At 48.4% G+C, this 23,813-nt stretch overlaps 1 protein-coding gene across 1 annotated transcript in view; it reads right to left on the bottom strand.

The window, feature by feature from the left end:
• Nucleotides 1–247: 247 nt before the first annotated feature.
• Nucleotides 248–23,813, bottom strand: part of LOC113406983 (ankyrin repeat and SOCS box protein 18-like) — a 35,978-nt gene continuing 12,412 nt past the window's right edge. Inside the window, exons 3-5 of the mRNA XM_026653989.1 lie at nt 8,714–9,218; nt 5,074–5,187; nt 248–433 (exon numbers count right to left, since the gene is read on the bottom strand). Coding sequence (XP_026509774.1) covers nt 248–433; nt 5,074–5,187; nt 8,714–9,218 — 805 coding nt within the window. The remainder of the gene's footprint in view (nt 434–5,073; nt 5,188–8,713; nt 9,219–23,813) is intronic.

The following is a 23,813-nucleotide window of genomic DNA, read 5'->3' on the forward strand; positions in this document are numbered from 1 at the left end:
ACTCATGTCTGTAATATGCTTATAACAGTTATTACTCATTTGTTAACCCTTTATAGACTATTGATAAGTGTAACCTTAACATATAATGTGGTTAAAAAACATTCTATACAAAGTTTCAACTGAAAGCAAATGTTTAAGTTACAGTGTATATCCCTGAAAAACAATTATTTATAATGGAAATGACAGATCCTTAATTCTAAAGGCACACACAAAAGATACTGTAATATACTGCTGAGGATCAGGTAGTTCAAAGCAGTATTCCTTCAGGTTCCAGCAGCAGGTAATTTTGTAAGGGTTTGGGCACAGGTAATGAGGGGATAAGGTAGTGGCATTTGCTGCCAAACTTTTTCCGAATGGCACAACGGCACAAATGTTGCAGACACCGAGGTGTGCATGATAGCATGAAAAAGGATTCATAAAAGGGCAGGTGCATCTGTAAAGCAAGAGAGAGTAAACCTTGAATTCAAGTTTTTGGATAAGCTAGACAAAACAGAGCATTTTCAAACTGAAAATCAATGGCATAATTAGATTAAGTAAGGTAACATCATTACTGAAACTTGTTCGCACGTTAAGAAGTCTAGGTATTGGTAGGATTCTCTGAGATGAAACACAGCTATAAAAGTAATTCCCAACTGAAAGGACACGCATAAAATTTCTGCAGGTACAACACTTCATTGTGGAAGGCAGTTTTATTTTTTTGTGATTTTAAATATACTTGACAGCAGAATTCTTCATAAAGCATTAGCATGCTGACGCGAAGTATAGGAAACATGGAGCATCTAAGATGGCTGCTTAATCCTTGGTAGAAACAACTGCAGAAAGCACAGAGAACGGCCCTTAGATGCCAGTTTTCTTTTTTCTTTCCGTGTGTGGCTGGGGTAGATCTACAAGGATCAAAGGCTGTAGCAGCAATCAACGACTACCATTGTAGTGCTCCTTGCCGCATACCTATATGCTGCCATCCACCAGTTGTAAACATACAAGGGTGAGATTTTAGCTGGGCTGAGGCCTGGTCTCCCTGTCTAACAATTTGATGTGCACGCAGAAAAGGAAGGGGTGGAGATTTTAAATGTTGTAGCCCTAGATCTTCAAAGGAGTTTGGCCCCCATTGACTTTGTGGGGGAAGGTTGGGGGTTTTCAAAGACCAGGTTTGCGCTTTGTAAACCCCAGCCTTATCCCACAGCAGTTAGCTTGGCTCTTATGACCTGAGGACACAAAAAACACAGACCTGAACTTGGTGAGCTAAGCAGCAACTCTGTTAGTGGAAGGAAGCAATAGAAATAGGGGGTGACGTACTGCATCCATTCAAAGCCGTTCACAAATACACCAAGCAACAGATGATAGATCACTGCTGTGGTTACAGGAGCAGTGCAAAGAGACTGAATGCTGCCATAAAGGGGCAGCTGATGATTGCCCTGGTATGGGGCATTATTCCAGCCCCTCCTGGCCTCCTTAAAAACAACGAGGCATCCGGGGGCACCTTAAAGACTAACAGATTTATTTGGGCATAAACTTTCATGGGTATTTCATGCATCTGAAGAAGTGGGTTTATTACCCACGAAAGTTTATGCCCAAATAAATCTGTTAGTCTTTAAGGTGCCACCGGACTCCTCATAGTCTGTATCCACAAAAACAAACACGGCTACCCCCGATACTTTCCTCCTTAGGCAGGGGGCATATTGGGGCAGTTCCAGGTAGGGTGACCTGGAAGTGTGAAAAATTGGGACAGGGGGTGGGGGGTAATAGGAGCCCATATAAAAATAAGCCCCAATATCGGGACTGTCCCTATAAAATCGGGACACCTGGTCACCCTAGTTCCAGGTAATAGGGGACATGATGGGGACAAGAGAGGGAGGGGCCAGAGTGCAATTTGCTTCATTGAGCTCTGGCTGAAGGAACAGCCCCTAGGGAACAATTCTGGCTGGTGCTAGCTAGAGCTGTGCGGTGGCTTCCTGGGACTGGGAAGGGTGTAATGGTGGCTTAGAACCACTCTTGCCTTCCTTCCCTGACCGATGCCAAGTGTGAACTCAGACTATTTGAGGACTGTCCCACGGTGGCACTGGCAGGACTGAGCAGGGAGAGGGGATGTGAGCACATCTCAGGGTAAATCGGAGGTTTGATTGTAGCATGGGTAGGCAAACCTGGGTGAGCTTTAATCTAGCTAGCATGGCAAAAATAGTGCCAGTGAAGATGTGATGGCACATGAGTACAGATTCAGGGTCCCTGGGCAGGCATGTACAGCTCACACTGTTGCATCTACACTCATACGCACCGACTCTGTGGGTGCTCCAGGGCTGGAGCACCCACGGGGAAAACATGGTGGGTGCTGAGTACCCACCGGCAGCCCCCCATCAGCTCTCCTCCACCCCCCAAGTGCCTCCTGACCACCATGGGCCCCATGGATCAGTGCCTCCCCCTCCCTCCTTGTGCCTCCCGCCCACTGCAATCAGCTGTTTCGCGGTGTGCAGGAGGCTGGGGGGGGAGGAGCGAGGCCGGGGCACGCTCAGGGGAGGGGGCGGAACAGGGCGGGAAGAGGTGGAGCAGGGTTGGAGCGGGGGCGGGGGGTGTGTGTGGCATTGAGGGAAGGGTGGCGTGGGGGTGGGGCCTGGGACATAGCCGGTGGTTGAGCACCCCCTGGCACAATGAAAAGTCAGTTCCTGTGTCTACACTGCTGTTTTTATCCCTGCTAGCTAGATCAAATCTGGTGCGGGCATCTCCAGCTGAACTGCAATATCATCTTAGACTGTAGTGTAGACGTTCCCTGAGGAGACAGAGCAGGAGGGAGGGTGGCCTTGTGATTAAGGCTGCAGCCTGGAGACCAGGGTTGTGTTCCCAGCTCTGCCATGGACTCCTTGTGAGACCCTGGGTAACTCCCTTACAGTCTCTACGTCTCAGTTCCCCCTCTGTTGTGAGGCTCGCTGCATTCAAGATTGTGTGGTGCTCAGATATAGCTATCATCCCAAGACCAGCTGCCAGAGATTGCTAGTGCAAACTATCTAGAACTAACAGGGTTCAAAAAAGAACTAGATAAGTTCATGGAGGATAGTCCATCAATGGTGATGAGCCAGGATGGGCAGGGATGCAAAACCATGTCCTGAAGTGTGCTTAGCCTCTGTTTGCCAGAAGCAACTGGGATTTCACTTGATGATTGCCTGTTCTGTTCATTCCCTCTGGGGCACCTGGCATTGGCCACTGTCAGAAGACAGGATACTGGGCTAGATGGAGCATTGGTCTGACCCAGTATGGCCGCTCTGATGTTCTTATCTAGGGCTCATGGTGCCAGGAGTTTCTGTATGCCAATGCCACAAAGGTGCAATAAGCATGTCGTGTTCTAACACTGTCTCTGCCGTCTTCACTCTTCAGTACTTCATCTTTTCAGCATTCTCTCACAAATCTCACCAGGAAGGGACACGACCTTATTTCCAGAAACAGCAGCAAAACGGCTCACACTGAATTTTTCCTGAACTTCTACATTTTGTTGAGTGTATCCAGCACGTATGACAGGGACAGGCTTGAACATACTCCTCTGTATGTCCATGGCAGAGAGACAGCACTAGAAGTGCAAGTGCTTCCCCGACTCGTCACACCAATGTAACCTCAGCTGGGACCTGGCGGAATCTCTCCTAGGAACGAGATTGTTGTTCAGATTTCAATCCTTGGCTTCCCTGCTACATAAGGCCAAATGGATTCATGAGGTGGAAACCTGCATATTAGTAGCTGACCTGAGATCACCTATTTATTTCACAAACAGCCATCAGAGGGTAACAACTTTTGATCACTATTAATCTTATTCTAGGTATGCCTGGCAAGGGTCCTGTGGAAAAAATAGTGTGTAATCGAGACTGTATCATAATGCATATGTACAAGAGAAGTTGAGTTAAAGTCTCCAGGCATTGCCTAACTATTGAATGCTTGACTTTGCAACCTTAATGGTCTTTTAATGTAAGGTTTTTGTGTGTGCAATTATTATTTCTAGTACAGTAATGCTTAGAGATGCAGATCAAAATTGGGACCTCATTGTGCTTGGTGCTGTACAAACATATGGTAAAGAGACAGTCCTCACTCCACAGCACTTACAGTCTAACTAGGCAAGCGGTGGGAAGGGACATAGAGTGGCTCGTGCAAGGTCCAGGAGAAGGTCAGTGGCACAGCCAGTTTCCTGAGTCCTAGGTAAGTGCCATACCCATTGTACCATGCTGCCTCTAGCTTGGATCAGAAATAGAACTGACTAGAGGACTCAGGCTGTATTTCCCTTTACTCTCAGCTATGCACTGCCCCGCAATTATTTTTGTTACTTTCCAACATTTGAAAAACCAAACAAACTGAAAACTAAAGCTATTCCTCTTATAACTGACATTGAGCTAAGTAAGGCAGGCTTTGTACAGACGGTCAATATGGAGAAAACTGGAAAGAACATTCAAAACAAGTGCTCGGTTGTTGGCCCTTTTGACTGTAACTTTGTATGCTTGGCTTTGCGTTGACCATCGCAACTCATTTCTCTGTGTCATCCGTGCAGGACCTGCAGGGAAGTGATGTCACAAATGCACGTATCGGTTACCACGTTGGGCCATATTGTGCTCTCACGCCGGTGTAAATCAGGAGTAACGCTTTTTGAACGGATGGCGTTAATCCACTGTAAAACTGCAAAGCTGAAACTTAGGTCTGGTCTATATAAAACGTTCCCAGAGTAAGCATTCTTTTTTTAAGGTCAGTTTGAACATATTTTAACCTTCATTTTGGAGTTGCTCTTTTCCATTTGCGCCGTCCGCTGGAAACTGTACTTACCCTGGATGCCATTTGGCTATTTTAGAGCAGGATCCTAAGCAATTGGGTGCAAAAGCAGGGACTTGATTTTTCCTTGCCTTGCACCTGGCCTGGTTATTGACATCTGTGCAGGGCAGGTGGAAGAGGCACCATTCTGATATGGGAGTGGTGTGGGAAGGAACTTGCAGTGCTCAAAGTCTCATGGTGGCGTGGCCTCCAGCCTTGTGGGATATCAGCCCATGTCTTGGGAGGCAAAACTACGCCACTGGCTATAGGCATATCTAAGAAACCAGCCCAGAGCTTTCCTACCTGAAATATCTCCTCTGGAATAGCCTCCCGCCACTGCTCAGAGATGGGGACTTGAGAGTAGGAATTGAAGAGGATTTCAATGATCTCTGGCACTGATGCACAAGACCTCAGCACCTAGAAGAACAAATGCAGAGTGATGTTGTGAGATTTCACGGGGCGTGATGTACATGCCTCAGTGCTGAGGCTCTTCAAAAACCCAAATGTGGATGACTAGAGGTTTCACTTTTCATCGTGTCACTAGATGAAAGGATCAGAGGTTCTGCCAATGACAGCCTAATTATCTGTGTGACCCACTTAACCTAGGCAGTCCTTGGGAATGGTGCACACAATATTAAAAGAAGTTCTGCTCTGTACCAAGTCCCTAAATCTCCTTCATATGCAAAAACCAGTGGAAGGCTTGCTTTTATTGTGAGGTTATTTCCACTGGATGCCCCATTTGCTTTTTGTTTACACTCTTTGCTTGTACATGATAAGCCAGGATAATATTTTCTTTATGGTTTGAGGTAAAATCAATGAAATGCAAAGCTATAGCAAAACTACTTTAATGACAAAAATACAAAGTTGATATGTCATGGCTCTGTGATAGATAGATAGATAGAGCACTCTGTTTCTTAGCCTCCACAACAAAGCTAGTTTCAGCCTATCCAACCCTTGCCCCCTTACCCTCCTATAGACTTCATACACCCATCATCACGAAACATTTCAATGTTCATTACTCCAGGCAGCAAGATCTCAGTGAAAGGTTACCCCCTCTCAAGTCAGATTGAATTTGAGCACTTTCACAGGACATCAAAAAGTCATCCCTTTACAAAGCAAAGTACTCTGGGTAAAATTTTAAAAAGTGTCTAACTGACTTAGGTGTCTAAGGCCAATGGAACATTCTCAGCAGGATATAAACCTCTCTGATCACTGAACTAAGTTTCCAACATGTTTTTAATTAACATAAACATGGAGGGCAATAAACCCCTGCACTTTTGAAAACTTTACCCTCTGTCTGCACATGACCAGCATTGCTCATTAAAACGTGATTTAAAGCCACATGATATGTGATGCTAAGGGCCTGATCCTGAGAGGCACTCAGCACCTCTCAAGGTCAGGCGGCAAAAAATATACGGGGTGTGATTCACCACCGTGTGACTTAGGCTATGTCTACACGGTGTGCTGCTACAGCCGTGCCGCTAAAAGACGCGCAGTGTAGCCGCTGTTTGTCGGCAGGAGAGAGTTCTCCTGCCGACAAAGCACTGTTCACACCAATGCTTTTCGTCAGCAAAACTTTTGTCGTTCAAGGGTGTGTTTTTTTCACACCCCTGAACGACAAAACTTTTGTTGTTCAGGTTCCAGTGTAGACAAAGCCTTCGTGGAGGCACACCAGCCTCAGACTGGACTAATGCAGTGCTGAATTGGGCACATCAAACAATCACACTGTACACAGTTGTTCACATGAACTCTTAGTGTAACTTCAGTTACCCCAGGGAGGAACATCACAGATTTGGAGACAGATGGTTAAATAGAACAACCCAGCCTTGCCTCCTTCCCAAACCCAGAACTATTTGTTTATGTCAGGGGAGCTGATGGTCCTTTAAGTCCCCAATGGAACTAATTAGCTGCCTCCCAGGGTTCAGGTCATAGCTGCAGGTCACCTGGTCCTCAGATCAAAGGCCAACAAGCAGCTAAATGGGGACTGAGCTCCAGCTGCTTGCTGGGAGCAGGTAGGCACCTGCACAAGGCCCCCAGCTCAGGCGAGAAGGCCCTAGAAAGGGGCCAAGCAGTGGGACGTGGTTTATCTGTTTAATTTATCTTGGCCTTTTTTTTGTTTTGTGAAAGACACTGACATTCTGCTGCAGTTTGAGAGCTTTTATCTGATGCCCCGCCTGGCTTAGAGTTTACGAGCTAGATGCTCCCACCTCTGTTGGTTCTGCCGACACACGTGTGAGCACAGAGTGGCCTGTGTACATGGGACAGAGTTCATAACACAGAAGCCTTCTAGGGCAGGTTAATATGTAGGGTAACTCCGTTTTCTTCACTGGTGTTACCCAGAGGAAATGTTTAGTCCTCAACATGTATGTTAATTGAATGCATGTTGGCAACGTATTTCAAGTTTGTACCCTGCTTTGGGTGCTGGATTCAAATGACGAGTTTCTAAAGAAAATGATGTAAACCTATCGCAAGAAATGTTTCCTTCTCAAAATGGAAGCTGACAGTCGCTATTATCGCGCTAGGGAACATTTTCCAAAGCGCCTCTGTTGATTTAGCTCTTCAGGCCCATTTTCAAAAGTGACTTAGGAACCTTCATCTCATTGCAAATCAGTGGAGCTCAGGTATCTAAGTCTATTTTGCAACGCTCCAGTGACTTGCAATGAGGTGTAAGTTAAGAACATAAGAATGTCCGTACCGGGTCAGACCAAAGGTCCATCCAGCCCAGTATCCTGTCTACTGACAGTGGCCAATGCCAGGTGCCCCAGAGGGAGTGAACCTAACAGGTGATGATCAAGTGATCTCTCTCCTGCCATCCATCTCCACCCTCTGACAAACAGAGGCTAGGGACACCATTCCTTACCCATCCTGGCTAATAGCCATTAATGGACTTAACCGCCATGAATTTATCCAATTCTCTTTTAAACCCTGTTATAGTCCTAGCCTTCACAACTTCCTCAGGCAAGGAGTTCCACAGGTTGACTGTGCACTGTGTGAAGAAGAACTTCCTTTTATTTGTTTTAAACCTGCTGCCCATTAATTTCATTTGGTGGCCCCTAGTTCTTATATTATGGGAACAAGTAAATAACTTTTCCTTATTCACTTTCTCCACAGCACTCATGATTTTATATACCTCTATCATATCCCCCTTAGTCTCCTCTTTTCCAAGCTTAAAAGTCCTAGCCTCTTTAATCTCTCCTCATATGGGACCCGTTCCAAACACCTCATCATTTTAGTTGCCCTTCTCTGAACCTTTTCTAATGCCAGTATAGTACTAAGTTCCTAAGTCACTTCTGAAAAGGGGACTTCAGAGCCTAAGTCACTTAGGTGCTGTTGGAAATGTTACCCACTGTCACTACACGCTACGTGCGTGGGACGCTATTAGCTTGTTGTTCCCGTTCCTACATCGAATAGAGCTGCTCACCACTCCCTCAGCAGCCAGCTGAGTGCTGACGTCGGCCCTTTGAAAGACGCTTTGTCCTCCCTTCTTTAAAAGAACTGGGCGAGTGAATTTGGTGCTCAGGCAAGGTGCTGGGTGGCTGGCCTCAGAGGGCTAATTCCTCTGCTTGGCTACAGACCGGGGACATTCCAGCAAGCTGCACTGCACGTTTTAGCCCTCACCGCCCCACCGCAGCCAAAAGGGTCACTTCAAATGGGGCTAAGAGAGCAGGTCAATCTCTGCTGAGATGGTCAACGAGGACACCAGTGATGCTGTGATGTGAACTCCTATCTGCTGGAAAGTTGCCTGAAACCACCAAATCCTTTTCACATCAGTCACTGCACAGCCATGGGATGCTAATTGCCCTCCGCCATTACTGGCCTGGATTAGAACTAGCAACCAATTGGCCAACCTTACTGTAGCCCTTTACCGATCCCCTTGGAAAAGCCTCGCCGGTATTTAAGCTGGCTAACTGCCTCTGCCTCTAGCCAACGCGTGAGACTGTACCTTCCCAAAGGCCATAGGCCAGATTTTTTGGGAGCCGTGGTTCAGCAGCGTCTGCACTGTGAGACGTGGCCTCAGTTGCTGCTTGAAGGCTGCGGTCTGTAGGCTACAGGACAGGGGGGAGGCTCCGTTGTAATCAATGGCATTCACATCCGCTTTATTCTGCAGCAAAAACTGGACCAAGCTGTGACTGGCATTCTTGCAGGCTTTGTGGAGAGGACTCTTCTCCTCTTCATCTGTGGTGTTGACATCTGCTCCGTACATCACCAGCAATCTGCACACCTGCAAGTAGCTTCCTTGCGCCGCTTGTTCTTTTGCCTGTCCGCAAGTCACGCTGAGTGCCGTTTCTTCCCGACTGTTCTTCCTATCTGCACTAGCGCCGTACCTCAAGTACAGGAGAGCGTGATCATAGAGGCCATGTTTAGCTGCTATGTGAAGTGGTGTCTCCTGTGTCTCTTCACTAGGTAGATCAACCATTGCTCCATACTTCACCAGAAGTTTGGCACATCTGTAATGAAGTGACACGGCCATTTACTGAAGGTGAAATGGAAGCTGAGTTGTATGACTTGGTTATTATTGGGCCATCTTTTCCACCTCCCATTAGCGAGACCACTAAGATTAGAGAAAACAGATCTACGAGCCCATAAGCTCGAGTGGCCTCCACTGACTTTTGATGGGACTTGTGCTCCTAATTCACTTAGGTACTATTGGCATGATTGGACACGAGGTTGAAGGAATGGAAACAATGCGGTTAAGGCTGGGGTGGCCCACCTTGACGGGGTGCCCATGCTCATTCAAAACATATGAGCAGCCTTTATTTAAAAATGAACTGAAATGTAATGTAAATTGTGTTTTCTTTAAGAGCAATGCCCAGAAAAATCGGCAGCGTCTGCCTGAGATGGTTGCAGTGTAGCAGATGCAAGGCAGCCAGCACATGCTGGGCTACCAGAAGAGGGAAAAATGTTTTGTGTGTGTGCTTTTTAGAAAACACTCTTAACCTGCTACTTATGGCCAGCGCAGAAGAAGTGAGTCTTTTGGCAAGTTCTGGAGGAGGGAGTGGGGGATGCTTGGCAAGCCGGTGCTGTGTGGACATCCCGTGTATCGAGGGTGGTGTGCAGGAGCAGGGGGAAGCGTAAGATGAAACTGGTAAAAGGAACCAGGTGGACATCCTGGGTGGGCTGGATGTGACCTGATAGGAGGTCTGAGACAGAGTGGTACGTAGGCCCTGGGAAGGGAGAACAAGAAGGTTAAACTTGATGCAGCAAGGAAAGGAGAGACAATGGAGGCATTAAACAGGTGTTGATGCTGCGGTCAAATCAGTGGGTGAGACATATGTGTTTTGAAGTGGGTGGTGGTCAGGACCGAGGTTCTGGCACCGTCCCACCCAGGATAGGGAGCCCAGCACGAGGCTGCGTCATCACGCCGCTGCATCCGGAAGGGGCTCCACACACAAGGGAGCCCGCTCAGAATAAGCACTGAGGGTGATGTGCGGGGAGAGCGCTCGGAGTCTGGTAACAGCATGGCATTGGCGACTTGACCTGGAGGCAAACACCCCTTGATCCAGTGTAGAGCACCCTCTGCTCTTCAAACAGCTGGGAGTCATCAGACCTGGTAAGTCTCCTCCGAAGACATCCAGTTTCCAGCCCCCTCTGCCGGGCTTTTCAGGCAACCTCTCGGGAACCCCAGAGAGGGAGCCTGAAATGAGCCCAGAGGCTCTGCATCCTGGCAGGGATGGCTTCCTTGCTTCCCTCTCCCTTATCTAGCCAAGGTACTTACATGGCCTCCATCACCTCAGTGTTTAAAGCATTTATCCTCACAACACTCTCACGTGGGAGTGCAGAGCTGCTATCCCCAGCCAGAGGGGGAACTGCAGCAAGGAGAGGCTCAGCGATGGCCACACAGGACGGCTGTAGCGGCGTAGGAAATTGAACCTGGGTCTCGCTGGCAGAGCTACACAACAGCTGTGGTTTCCCTGCAGAGCCAGCTGGTCAGCAGGGGGAGGGAGGGACAGCAGGCTACAGTGCAGAGTAGGGGGCAGACAGGAAGCTCATCAGCAGACTGGGGAGAGAGCAAGATTCTGGCTCCCTCTCCCCAGAAAATACGCCATAGGGAGAAGGGGGGATCCCCTGGCCCTGCCAGAGCTTAGGGGAAAAGGTCTTGTTGCCTCAGGCAAGACAGGGGTGAGGGGGGAAGGTGAAACTCAAGGAGGAAGCAGGAGCGTGGGGGAGGGGGTGTTAGAGAGGATTATGGAAATGAGGTCATGCATATTCACTGAGCATGCGTATTGGGGTATTATTTGCCCCAAATCCACAGCCTTATCAACACTGGAGCAAGGTGAGAGCAGCCCGCTCCCTGCATGCCATGGCTGCGCCTAGCCGTTAGCTCATCTCTCCAGCTTTGGGGACTATGGTCCACACAGCCACCCACAAGCGCTTTCCAGGCACAAGGGAGGAAGGTGGTCGTCTTTGGCTTATGTGATAGAGTCTTCTAGCCCCAGCTGTTGAAAAGTTAAGGCTGTGACTCTGGCTGGTTGCTGCAAGTGCAAACACTGGGCTAAGGTCCCGGGCCTTGGCCACATGAGGAGAAAGGAAGGGCACTGGTTGGAGAGGTTCACACTCAATACCAACCCCAGGCAGTTGAGAAATGTTGGGTGTCAGATGAAGAAGTGAAGTGAGGTTTTTACCCACGAAAGCTTAAGCCCAAATAAATCTGTTAGTCTTTAAGGTGCCACCAGACTCCTTGTTGTTTTTGTAGATACAGATTAACACGGCTACCCCCTGATACTTGACAACCAGGCACTGACACCCAACATTTCTCAACTGCCTGGGGTTGGTATTGAGTGTGAACCTCTCCAATCAGTGCCCTTCCTTTCTCCTCAAGGTGCCCCCAGACTCCTTAGTGCCTGGTTGCAATTCCAGGGCCACGATGGGGTCTGGCTGTATCAGTGTAGCCTGCTGCGGTTTCTTCTCCATACGGAAAGCTACGATGCTTCAGCCAGTCCTCCCAGTGCCATCCCTACACATTTGGGAATTGCCCCAAAGCCCCAGCTCTCAGCAAGGGCTCTGGGCACTACATAGTAGGTGCTCCTGGAGACCCAGCGTCCACTGGTACAGGCAAGGTTACAAGGCGGGCACTGCGTGTGGATGTGCCAGAAAGGTTTTGTCAAAATCAATGTTGTTCTGGAGACACATTAAACCATTGCAAGGACACATGAGACCATCAGCCAGTTCATGCAATCATTGTGTCTGCAGTCGTTTAATCTCTTGGTGTAGATAACATCCCCGGAGTGTGATGCAGACTATCCATATAATCCAACTCTTGTCTGACATGTATGCCTTAGGGCAAGGGTCTGTGTGTAGGCGGGAGGCAGTGTGGAAAGGCAAGGTTCTTTAAATAGACATCAGCTGTAAGTGAATCAGAGAATGAGTCTCAGCTGAAAACATCAAACCCACTTTCTGGACCTTGGCTGCCGGTGGTCAAGGCTGTTCACACTGGTATTGAGCCAGAATAACTAGAAGGGAAAAAAACTTCTATAGCTACCTAATGCATTGACTTGGGCTGCTTTGAGACGCATGGGGTGATGTACATGGGCAGGTCTGGCATTAAAAATGCTTTCTCCACCCATTTCTGACTCTGCCATTTAAGTGACCAAAACTACCACCTGTGCCTTCTCCTAGTTTCAGAAACTTGTAAGGTGCTGAAACATATTCCCTGGCTTTCCAAACGTAGCATAACTTTACTCACACCAGAATGGTCTATTTCCAAATTGTTGCAAGGGAAATCTCTCAATTGCCTTGCATCAATGGGAGAACAGATGTTTTCATTCTGAGGTTAAACCTTTGAGTTGGAAGTGCATTGGGGCATGAGTGGCAATTATCCAACAAGAACTGCTTTTCCGGTTTGTCTTCTTCCTTGGTTAAGCTCTGCAGTCTTTCCTGAGTCCCTCCTTATTCAGACAGAAATCCCACTGATGTCTCTCGGAGTTTTGCCTGAATAAGGAATGTAGGATTTCACCCCTTGTGTGTACTGCAAGGGAACACTTCCTTTCTTGGTTCAAGCCCACCGAAGGGAATGTGTTTTGTGAGCAGTGTACAGAATTGCTTGCTACCCAACTTTGGGGACTGTCCCATGTAGCAGCGCCTGCCATTTCAAGAAGAACAGGGTTTGTGTTTAAACAAAAACATTCCTGTAATACAAGTAATCTTGGAAATTTACAAAAGAGTGATCTCAGGCTGTCACGAAACCTTGGCCATTAAAAGGACACTCCCCCCCCCTTTACAATATTCTATCACAGCACAGAATGTCTTCTGACAAACAGAAGGGGGTTAAAGATAAACAGTCCACACCAATGGTTTTTTAGTGCAAGTAAGTGAATGTGATAAGCCAGTCTAAATGAATCAAAATTACTGCTACTTTTTCTACTAGAAGTTGACGTTGTAACCGTTGTAACGGTGACATGGTGGCAAAACAATGTCAAATTCTGCAGTACATGCAAAGGGCAGTTGGCACCAATGCCGGTACAACTGGCCATGCTGTGATTAGGATTTCTATTAGGTAATGAGAGGAGGGAGGAGGGGAGACTCACAGGTAATAATGCAAGACCTTGAAAATATTCTGGGATGTAGGTTTCATAATAGAAACTGATGTGACAGTATTGGGCTCAGCTGTACAGCAATCCCTATCTCACGGATATTGCCCACATCTGATTTATTTGGTTCTGAGGAGATATTTACTTTCCTTTGTGGCTGAAATGAACCTTGCTCAGGTCCAGACTGACTCACGTAAACTTCAAGCAGGTTTTCTTGCCCTTAGCTCTCCTTATACGTTGCCATTTGGCTTTGGTGCCTAGAACCGTCTGACTTGTAACCATGTTAAAGACTACCAACCAGATGCCTAATGAAAAATCTGTTTGGAGACCCTTCTGACAACATGTTATGTAGCCACCTAATTCTCCTCCCTTCTTTCATTTTTCTTTCATTCAATGGTTATATTTCCATGGAAATTGGAGGTATGGGCTAGATCCCCAGCTCGTGCAAATTGACATAGCTCCATTTGGCCCTTTGGTTTTTGAAGGTGACCTGTAAAGGACAAATTAACATCAGACTAACCTCAGCACTGTAGTCCTGGTTTAGGAAAGCCCTTAAGCATATGTGCATACCACTGTTTGGTGCATGTTATGTGTCCCCCTCTGTAACCAGTTCACAGCCTGCTACAGGTCCTGGTTCTTTAGATCAGTCTCTAGAGACTCACATATTTAGCTCTGGAGGTCCCTGGTCCAATCTCCACTGTTAGTCAAGATGGTGGCTATCACATAGCAGGGGCTCATGGGGACTTGAACTGCTGTGGGCCTGAGAATGAGTGTCTTCTCTCCAGGGGAAGCATGTAACCCACTGCTTAGTGTACTATGTACCTGCCGCTATGCCTGATTTACAGAGGATATGGGTCTGCTGAAGCTCTCAGCTTGAGGCTCTTTCACTTGTGCTTTCCGCTTTGGCGGTTCCACATTCAGTCCCCATGGTTGGTTAAGATGGGGACGTTTCTGCGTTGCTTAAATGCTTTCCTGAATTGTCGGTGATGAGCTTAGTTCTTCCATTGAACTTATAAGGGGGACATTCAGTACATAAATAAGTGTAGTGTAAACTAGCCTCTAAAATAACAATTCTTCATCATCTCACAAAGTCAGATGGCTGGTTCTGAGAGGCTGGGTGATGCCTGAGAAAATTCAACAATGTTTACGGCCTCTTATTTTTTTATTTATTTTCTTAAACTCTTTCCTCCCAAAGTTCACGACCATACAGACACTGCCTTTCACGTCCTTCTAGGCAGTTTGCCAGGATTCTTAGCTTCCTTCTCCACTAGCTGGGGAGACACTTTGGGCGTGTCTACACTGCACACAAAGCCCAGGCTCTGACTCATGTTTGAGCCCGAGCCCTCCTTCTGTCTACACATGAATCAGTCTGACATGGGTCAGCAAGCACTCAGGACACAGGCCCTGCTAAGGGGGCGTGGGTCAGAGCCCAAGTCCTGCTGAGACTTGGGTCTAAGCCCTATCATTCTGCTGTGTGAATGCAGGCCAAGCCACAGACCCAAGTTAAAAGGTCTGCGTAGTGCAGCATGGATGCATTAGCACAGTTGTGAGACCAGAGTTGGGTCCAGAAACTGTAAGCCCAGGTTTACAATGCAGTGTGGATTCTCAAGTGTGGTCTTGGAAAACTGAACCCACAAGCTTGGGTCTGACAGATTTGGGTTTACAATGCAATGTAGACATATTCGAAGTGCAACATTAGCTTTAAGGGGGGGTTTAACTTTATGTCCATCTCTGAGAGCGCTCTGCTGCCCATGTAATTACCTCTGAGGAGGAGACAGAAAAACAGCAATGAGGCTAGCTCCCTTCCTTGGTTATGAAGCTCCCTAGAGACCCTACAGGGTGCTTCCTGCACATCAAGGCACTTCTGTTCTGCTTCTGTTTTATCTTAAGTAACCAACTTTATTAAGTTAAAAGTATCTCTGCAAACAGATGTGAATAGAATGCACTAGTACAGCAGAGGTCCTGTTTATCTCAGTGGCTGCCTCTCTCTTTGTGTCTTCCTCTTACAGTTGAGACCTTCAAGCTCAGGGCCGGCTCCAGGCACCAGCCCACCAAGCATGTGCTTGGGGCGGCGCCTGGAGGGGTGCGGCGCGGCGGGGCGCTCCGGCCCGAGAGCAGGGCCGCGACCGGGCTCGCCGCCCTCCCCTGGCACTCCGGCCGGTCGGGGAGAGCGGGCCCCGGCCGGGCTTGCCGCCCTCCCCCCGGTGCTCTGGCCGCCGGGGGCTCTCCGCCCTCCCCCCGGCGCTCCAGCTGGTCGGGGAGAGCGGGGCCGCGGCGGGCTCGCCGCCCACCTCCCGGCACTCTGGCCGGTCGGGGAGAGTGGAGAGCCCCGGTCGGGCTCGCTGCCCTCCCCCCGGCGCTCTGGCCGCTGCGGAGAGCGGAGAGCCCCGGCCAGGCTCGCCGCCCTCCTCCCGGCGCTCTGGCCGCCGGGGGCTCGCCGGCCCCCCCTCGGCGCTCCAGCCGGTCGGGGATTGCGGGTCCACGGCCGGGCTAGGCGCCCTCCCCTGCAGCGCTGGGGGGAGGGGGGGAGGGCGGTGGGTGGCTATTTTGCTTAGGGCGGCAAAAAAGCCAGAGCAGGCCCTGTTCAAGCTGATAGTTCCTTGGTTTGTTTCTCTGGTGGCTGGAGACAGGGCATTTGAGAAGAAGGTCCTTGACTCCTGAATTCTGTCCCCACTTTTTGGTGTGACAAAACCCAACTCTGACCAGCCTTCTTTCTGGCCACACTGTATAGTCAGGCTTCTGAGGGGGTTGCCAGAAGGGTGTTAGAGTACGTATGGGAGAGTTCCTTTGTAGGAGACGTTGTTAGGTTTGCGTACGTTAGCATTAGTGTAGCTGACCTATAATATTGCTTTTATTGCAAATGTGTGGTGATCGGTCCATGTTATCAATGTAATTAAATATATTCGTAGCTAGGCGACAGGGCCTGTATGCCATCTTCTCCTCCTTGACCTCTAGATTACGGGGGCCGGTGGATGTTGGTGGCCTGACATAGATTGTCTGATGGTCCCTTCTGGCCTTACACACTACGACTCTATGACCTCGCTTCTGCTTTTGACACTATTGATCACACACTCCTTGAATTCATGTGCTCTTTTAGCTTTCCTGACTCCTTCCTCTCCTGGTTTTCCTCCTACCTCTCCAGTCACTCTTTTAATAACTATTTTGGTAATAAAGGTGAGCGACACATAAGATTACGGGGAAGTAGAGCTGGTCAACATTTTTTGACTGAAAATATCTTCCACTGTGAAAATGGGGTTTAAATCGAAAGGAAGATTTTTGTGGGAAAATGTCCTTTGATGCAATGTATGCAGTGCTGTTGTAGCCAGGCTGGTCCCAGGATATTAGAGGGAGAAGGAGGGTGAGTAATATCTTTTACTGGACCCACTTCTGTTGGTGAGAGAGCTTGATGAAGAGCTATGTGTCAGCTCAAAAGCTTGTCTCTCTCACCAACAGTAAAATACATTACTTCACCCTCCTTGTCTCGCTAATTGGAGGCAATGAGAATTTTCATTTTGTTTCTATCTGAAATTTTTCTTTAGGTTTTTAAAAATCAAAATATATTTGAAATGTAGAATTTTCATCTCCTCTTTTTGACGAGGTGCAATAACATGAAAAATGTCCAAGTTTTCTTCCCTCAACACACACTTCCTGTCTTCCCCGCTTTTGCCAAACTAACTTTTTACAGCTTCTCCAACATTGGAAAAGTTAGAGAGGGAAAAGGATGGGAAAAAATCAAGGAAAAAGTGGAAAAACTCCATGACATAATTCGTTCTGTGCTGAAAAAGAGAAAATAAATAAATAAAAAACCTGATTATTTTAATATCTAAAATAAAAAATTCAAACCATTTCCAAAAATTTGCCACAGAAAATCAAAATTTTGAATGGCAAATTTTTGTTTACAATTTTTTTTCAGGGGAAAAAATGGATTTTTTGACCGGCTGTATTGGTAAGAGTAAATTTTTTCCTCCTGCTCCTGGTCCTGTTGTTGTTACCCTGATCCATATTAGATAACATTCCTTCCACATATCAGAACTCAGCATCCTATTTTTCCAGTGGTTACTGTTACATCTTGCCTTTAAAGAAAACGTATGTAAATTAAATCAACCAAAAGTAACTACAAGCCAGTCCAGCTAATTCATGTAACACATATGGACACATCTAGGCTGGAAGTTCAGGATAAATGCTCTGAGCTCCCTGACAGAGGAGAGGCTTATCTGCCTCTTATTGGTGGACATCTGTTAATAACAACTCTGAAATTCAGTGGTTTGCTGATCCTGCTTCTTCTGCAGAGGCTTGTTTTAGCCATTGAGTTGACTGCATCACCTGGAACGTCTATTTGCTGCGTACTACAGCTCTCAGCAGAGAAGCATGGACAGTGGCTTTCTGGGTGCTCTCCAGAAGCAGAGGCAGTATCCTCCTTGGTTTTGTTGAGATGTTTCCTGTTCCTCCTCTGGGACTGATCTCAGGAATTGTTCTGACGTAGGACCTTGGTGCACAAAGTTTGTTGGAGTCTAAAATTCTTTTTCCTCCAGCAAGGGGTGGGGATTAAGTATTTGGCATTCTTGTTGTAATATTTCTTCTCTTCTAGTTTCCTGTTGGAGAGCTCTTTGGAAACTGCTTTAAGGTTAATTATTTCTAGCTCAAGGGCCTTGTTAGGCAGAAGAATAAAAAACCTTAGTGCCAGTCTATGAACCGATGGATCTTAAGATGTTGTGGAGTGTATTGCAGTATTCCAGCAATGCTAAATATGGGTCCGCTGAATTTGCCAGGGATATTTAAATCATTGTTTTTGCTATTTGTAATGACTCTTACTATGCACAATCAAAATACATTAGCAGAAGAGTATGATGTGGTGTGCTTGAATTGATATTTCAAAAAGAAAGGCTACAATGAGCCACTAACTAGTTGAGGGCCATTCTCTATTAGTTCACCAGGTTTCCATGAGCAAGAAGTGATACATGTTCTGTTGTAGCACTGCCACTTGATAGGTCTGTGCAACAGCTGAGTCTTAAAAATGACTGAGTTGTAGTTTGCTACCAAGGAATTATCCTTCCCCTTTAATTCAGGTAGCCCTTCACCAGCCCTTCACTTAGCCCAAAGGCCATTTGAAATCACACGTGGTTTCAGTGGATCTTTTACATTCTGTTTTCTATAGCATAGCATACAGGTCATCTGTGATACCTCCATCTTCCTAGGCTGAAAATTTCACGCATGGATCTTTAGCAGCAGCAGCACCCTCTACCCTTTTGATTTCTTGCAAACATTCTTTCATGGAAAACTTGGAAGCATAAAAAAACATCGCTCTCAGGTTGCTGCCAGGTTCCTTTTCAGACTGAAGAATTCAGGTGGCTTAACTTGCTGTCTTTTTGCAAAGATTCAGTTTACTTCTGACACCATATAACAAGAGCAGGAGACACACAGGATGACAGTAAGAGGCTGCGTGTTATTTCCTCGCCCCAGGACCTGGTTAGGGTTACGAAAAGGTGGCACCCTGTAACAGGGATCGCTGTTCGATGACTACTACTCCACTCTCCATGCAGGTTCCCCATGGACTCTGCCATTGGCACCTCCCCTCTCCCCTTTTCTGGATTTCCCTGGTATTATCCCTACTGCTGGGAAGAGAGTGTAGGGGTGCTGTGGGTTCTGGAAGGCTGCACCCTTTCCAACCATGGGGATCTCCAAAAGCCACCATGACAGAGGAGCTGCAGCTGGTTGTGATGGCACCAACCATCAGCTGCGATTGGCAAGGCTCCCTACCGCCATGGGTTGGGGTCCCAGAACATTAGTACCACACAGAAGCCTCGGAGGAGAGCTGGGACAGGGGCCTGGGAGTACCTGTTCCACCCTCTCCCATTGCTGGCCTCCAGTCCACGGAGCTGCTCCAGAAGCCCATCTGTATGAAGCAATGGGGTGGAGTGATGCATTGCCACAGCAGAATCTCTCTTCTCCCATCCATGTGGAAAGCAGGAGATGTGTGAATGGAGGGGCCTCGCCGCATGCGCAGGTTGACCTGGAGCACGCCAGCCCATTGCTAACGCTCACGTTCCTCACTGAAAACAATGGATATTTTCATTTCATACAATTGTGTCTCCATCTCAGTCTGAAGCAGACAGAAATTTCCCACAGATCCCAGTAGTTCAGCACCAGCGCACCTGACTCTTTCTAGGCTCCTGTTTTTATTTTCTCCTGGCGCCACTGACAAAGTTTAGAAGCAAAGAACCTTTTCTCCCCCTCAATTTTAGTCTCTTTAAAGGAAAAATCAACTCAATGCTCCTCTTTTTAATCATCCCACCTTTAACAAAAGGGAAAAAACGACTGAGTGCAGTGAATTTAGAGACTCGTCTTACCCCACCATGTTAATTATCTCTGCTGTAAAAAGGAGGTCAAGGAGAGGAACTCTCTACTAAATAGGGCGAAGTTGGCATGCATGGCTCCTAAAGCGAAGAAGGTAAGAGTGAACTTTACTGGAACTTTTTTTTTTAAATCTCTTCAAAAAGCTCCTAGATTAAAGCTCTGATATGCTTTTTTTTTGTTGAATTCTTATGGATTCTGAAGCTCAAATGGCTGGAAGGAAGCCCAGGTAATTTTTTTTTATCCCAGTCACTCAGAGGCTCAAAGGTTTTAAGTCCTGCCCCCATGGTGAATTGCCGACTATATGGGAATACAGAAGAACCCGACACATAGGTGTCCTGGCCATTGTTATCAAGAGGGAGAAAAATAAAATAGCTCTGTATGTAGGTCAATGACCTGCTCTTTACTGTCAGTAAAAAATTAAGGATGACCTAAAATCTACTACTCAAAATCAGGGACAAGTAGTCTCTCTTAATCAGACAAAATGTTTATGTTACCAAAAGCTTGACCTCCTCAGGGTCTAACTTTAGCAAAAGTCTTTGCAATTGAAAAGCAGTGGTCGAAACCTCAAAACCTGTCTGAAATGTCTATTAATTTTTGATCCTGCAAGGTAGTTGGCTTAGTTATTGTAGAGGCGCCCGGTAGCGCTGCTGTAGTTAAGGGTCTGCCAACATTTCCATTATAAAGCCCCAATATTCAAGGGCTTCTAACTCAGCTGTTTCCACATTGCCTCTGTCTGATTACAGGTTGGCAGCTCAAATGCCGTGTCACCCCTGCCTCCCCGTTCCTGTAAAAACATGTAAATCAGCTAAGGTTGGAGAGTGACTAAAAGAGCCAGGCAAAAAACCCTGTGTGCGAGACTTTTATCTTTTATGCCAGCAAGTAAAACTGTCACCCTCCTTCCCATCATTTTTATGGCATGAGAGAGTGAATTTGGCGTCTGGGCAAATAAATAGTTATGATTGCAAGGCTGTGGTTAACACTTATTTTAGGTCATAGGCTTGTGGACCAAGCTTTCTCTTTCAAGAGAGAAAATATTAAAAGGGAAATTTAGGGATTAATCCTGCTCCGATAGAGATGAATGGGGTAAAAATCAGGTCCTTTATTAGTAATTGTGGTTCAGTGTCACAACACAATATTCATCCAGCTACCCTCTTGGAAAGTCATTTTTGCTTTGTTTGTGTCACGCAAGAGCTTCCCTGCATCATCAAGTTGTTCTTTGATCCACCCATATATTTTGGTTGAATCGTTAGTATCTTTTGGTGCTTTGCCAAGATTCACATTTATAGGAAATGCTTGAGAGATTTATGTTTGAAATCTGCCTCCCCGGAGCAGATACCTTCTTTTCTCAGGAGCCTTACTCACAGACCTGTCCAACATCTGGCCCATCATATTTGTGTTCTGTAGCGTTACCCCAGACTCTCAACCTAGTTTTGTTTAGCGTCTCTACCTGTCTAAAGGGGACTGGTTTGAAACCAGGGTGGCACTTCATTGAAACTGGCAGGCAATGAAGTTCACTACACTTGTAAGCATTGTTACCAAGATATCAAGGTAGCCTAGCTTTTTAAATAAAAAGCTTTCCAAGTTTTAATGATTCAGACACTTCAAGTCATACTGGGCTGAAACTTGACGTAAATCACAGCCAGGATGAATGTTTCTTTAAACATTTATACCAGCGTCTTAATCTATCCTGCTCTAACGAATGGCACATGTATTCGTCCTGAGGTTCCAGACATTACTTTACTGCCATGTCAGACAAGAATCAGTACAGTATTTGTTGCAAGACAGAAGGGCCCACAACCCTGACGAAGTGGGTATCTCCTTCTACTCACAGGGCCTCACAGAAGCTAAGGGAATTCACTCCCGGAAGAGGGCATGCAGTGTTTCCACCACCACACCCCTGGAGGAGATATTCCAGCAGAGGGCTGCTTTAAAACCTGCCGGGACACCTACGTGCTCTGCTTGCAGCGACTACCCTGCAGATGCACTGAATCATCATCATGTTCCGTGGTATCCTGGCTACACTCTCTCCCCGGTCATCACCTGCCCCATTGCTCTGTCGACCCCCTGCAGAGGGGGAGTGGAGGAGGGTGGGTATTGTGGCTGCTTTCCACAGTCACAGCCTTCACTCTGTGGACTTTCTGTCTTTGGGGGCTCTGGGCACATGGCAGAAAGTCCGTGGAGTGGAGGCTGTATGATGGGTGTCTGCTAGGGCTACCATACGTCTGGGTTTCCCCAGACATGTCCGGCTTTTCGCTCTTTAAATAGCCGTCCGGGGGGGATTTCTAAAAATCTAAAAATGTCCGGGATTTCCCCCCCGGTCGGCTATTTATCGACCGAAAAGCGGCTGACAGGGCAGCCGAGCGCCGCTCGCATTGGGGCCTCGGCAGCCAAAGCCCCTCCCCGGCTCCCCCCATCCCTTGCATCCTTAGCACGCCGCCCGGCAGCACTGGGGGGTGGGGCTGTGCACCTGTGAGGGAACGCGGCGGTGGGGCTGGCAGCAGCGGCCAGAGCCCCTCCCCCGCTTCCCCCCTCCTCCACAGCCTCAGCACGCTGCTCGGCAGCGCTCGGGCGGGGCGCTCCTTGGGGCGCGGAGCCAGACACCTGCTCTAAGCCGAGTGGCACGGTAAGGGGGCCGGGGAGTTGGAGAAGGGGGGCAGTCAGGGGACAGGGAGCGGGGGGCGGGGGGTTGGATGGGTCGGGAGTTCGGGGAGAGGCTGTCAGGGGGGCAGGGGTGTGGAGAGGGGTTGGGACAGTCAGGGACAGGGAGCAGGGGGGTTAGATGGGTCGGGGTTTCTGGGGGGGCTGTCAGGGGGCGGGAAGTGGGAGGGAGTCGCTAAGGGGCGGGGCTACCCCCCCCAATGGAGTGTCCTCTTTTTTGAAAGTTCAGATATGGTAACCCTAGGTCTGCCCCACACAAACTCTGAGGGGGTTAATGTGGGCCTGGAGGGGCCCATTAACCTAAGACTGGTGCACCTAGAGGCAAAGCAGGGCCTAGTGGCAGATGCAGCCCAGCTGGGCAGGAGCTGGGCTGGGATTAGAAAGCCAGGAAGCGAGAGCAGGGTGGAGGTCTGCAGTCACTCTGCAGAGCAGCAGTTTTTAAACTTTTTGAGCTGAGCCCCACCCCCCAAGTTACAATTTTTGGTTGCATCCCCGAGACAAAAATAGACCCGTGCAAAAGTATGCTCAATAGAGCTGCTCATAAACCTAGCAGAGACCTTCGCGTAGCTTTAATTAAGTTACCTGCACCTGTAAGTTTCAAATACACAGCTGCTTACCAATGGCACGGCCAACGCTTCCTCAGCAGTGAGCTGCTTCTACCTTCCAGCCAGGCAGCACCACTCGGGCAGGGCCAATACCGGCCCCTCACCCCTCTCGGGAAGGCATGTGAGACAGTCTCTGGGGGCAGAGCCAGCGTGGGGCGCAGAGACTGCTTGGAGCAGAAATGAGTGTGGCCACGGCGGATGTTGACGCTGACCCACAGGCTGGGTGGCTCACTGAGGTAAGTCAGGGCGGGGGAGGTGGTGCTCCCTCCCCACCCCCCATAGAGGCTGCCCCAGAGCCTGCCATGTGGGGCTGGATGAGCTGCCTGGCATTGCCACTTGCTCCCGCAAATGTTCCTCCATGCCCCCTGAGGGGTGTGTGCCCCACAGTTTGAAAACCTCTGCCCTAGAGGGAAGAGAGTTGGCCAGGGAGAGGAGGAGATCAAGCCCTGGGGTCCTGCCCTGGACTAGAGAGTCTGACGAGATCTAGGGAGGTGAAGTAGCCGTGGGGAGTGGAGGAAGCTCCTGGGGTAAAGCCAGAGATAGGTAAGGAGACAGAGAGGTGAGGTAGGGAGGAGTCCAGGGAAACAGCAGCCAGCTTGGAATCTGAGCAGACCTGGATTGCCAGTGAGAGGGTCCCTGGGCTGGGAGTGGGGCAGGGCCGGTGCTACCATTTAGGCCAACTAGGCGGTTGCCTAGGGCGCCAAGATTTGGGGGCGCCAAAAAGCAGCACCCCCATTTTTTTTTTACAGTGGCCGCTGCGCTGGGAGGGAGAGGGAGTCTGAGCCGCCGGCAGGCAGCCCAGGGGTTCCCCTGGGCCAGCACGCCGCCGGCAGCCCAGGGGTTCCCCTAGGTCAGAGCTGCCGCACGGATCCCCGGGCCAGGGGGTGGGGAGCTGCCG

This window comes from Terrapene carolina, unplaced genomic scaffold (assembly GCF_002925995.2).
Source record: "Terrapene carolina triunguis isolate 2854851 unplaced genomic scaffold, T_m_triunguis-2.0 Scaffold175, whole genome shotgun sequence".
Classification (NCBI taxonomy): Eukaryota; Metazoa; Chordata; order Testudines; family Emydidae; genus Terrapene; species Terrapene triunguis.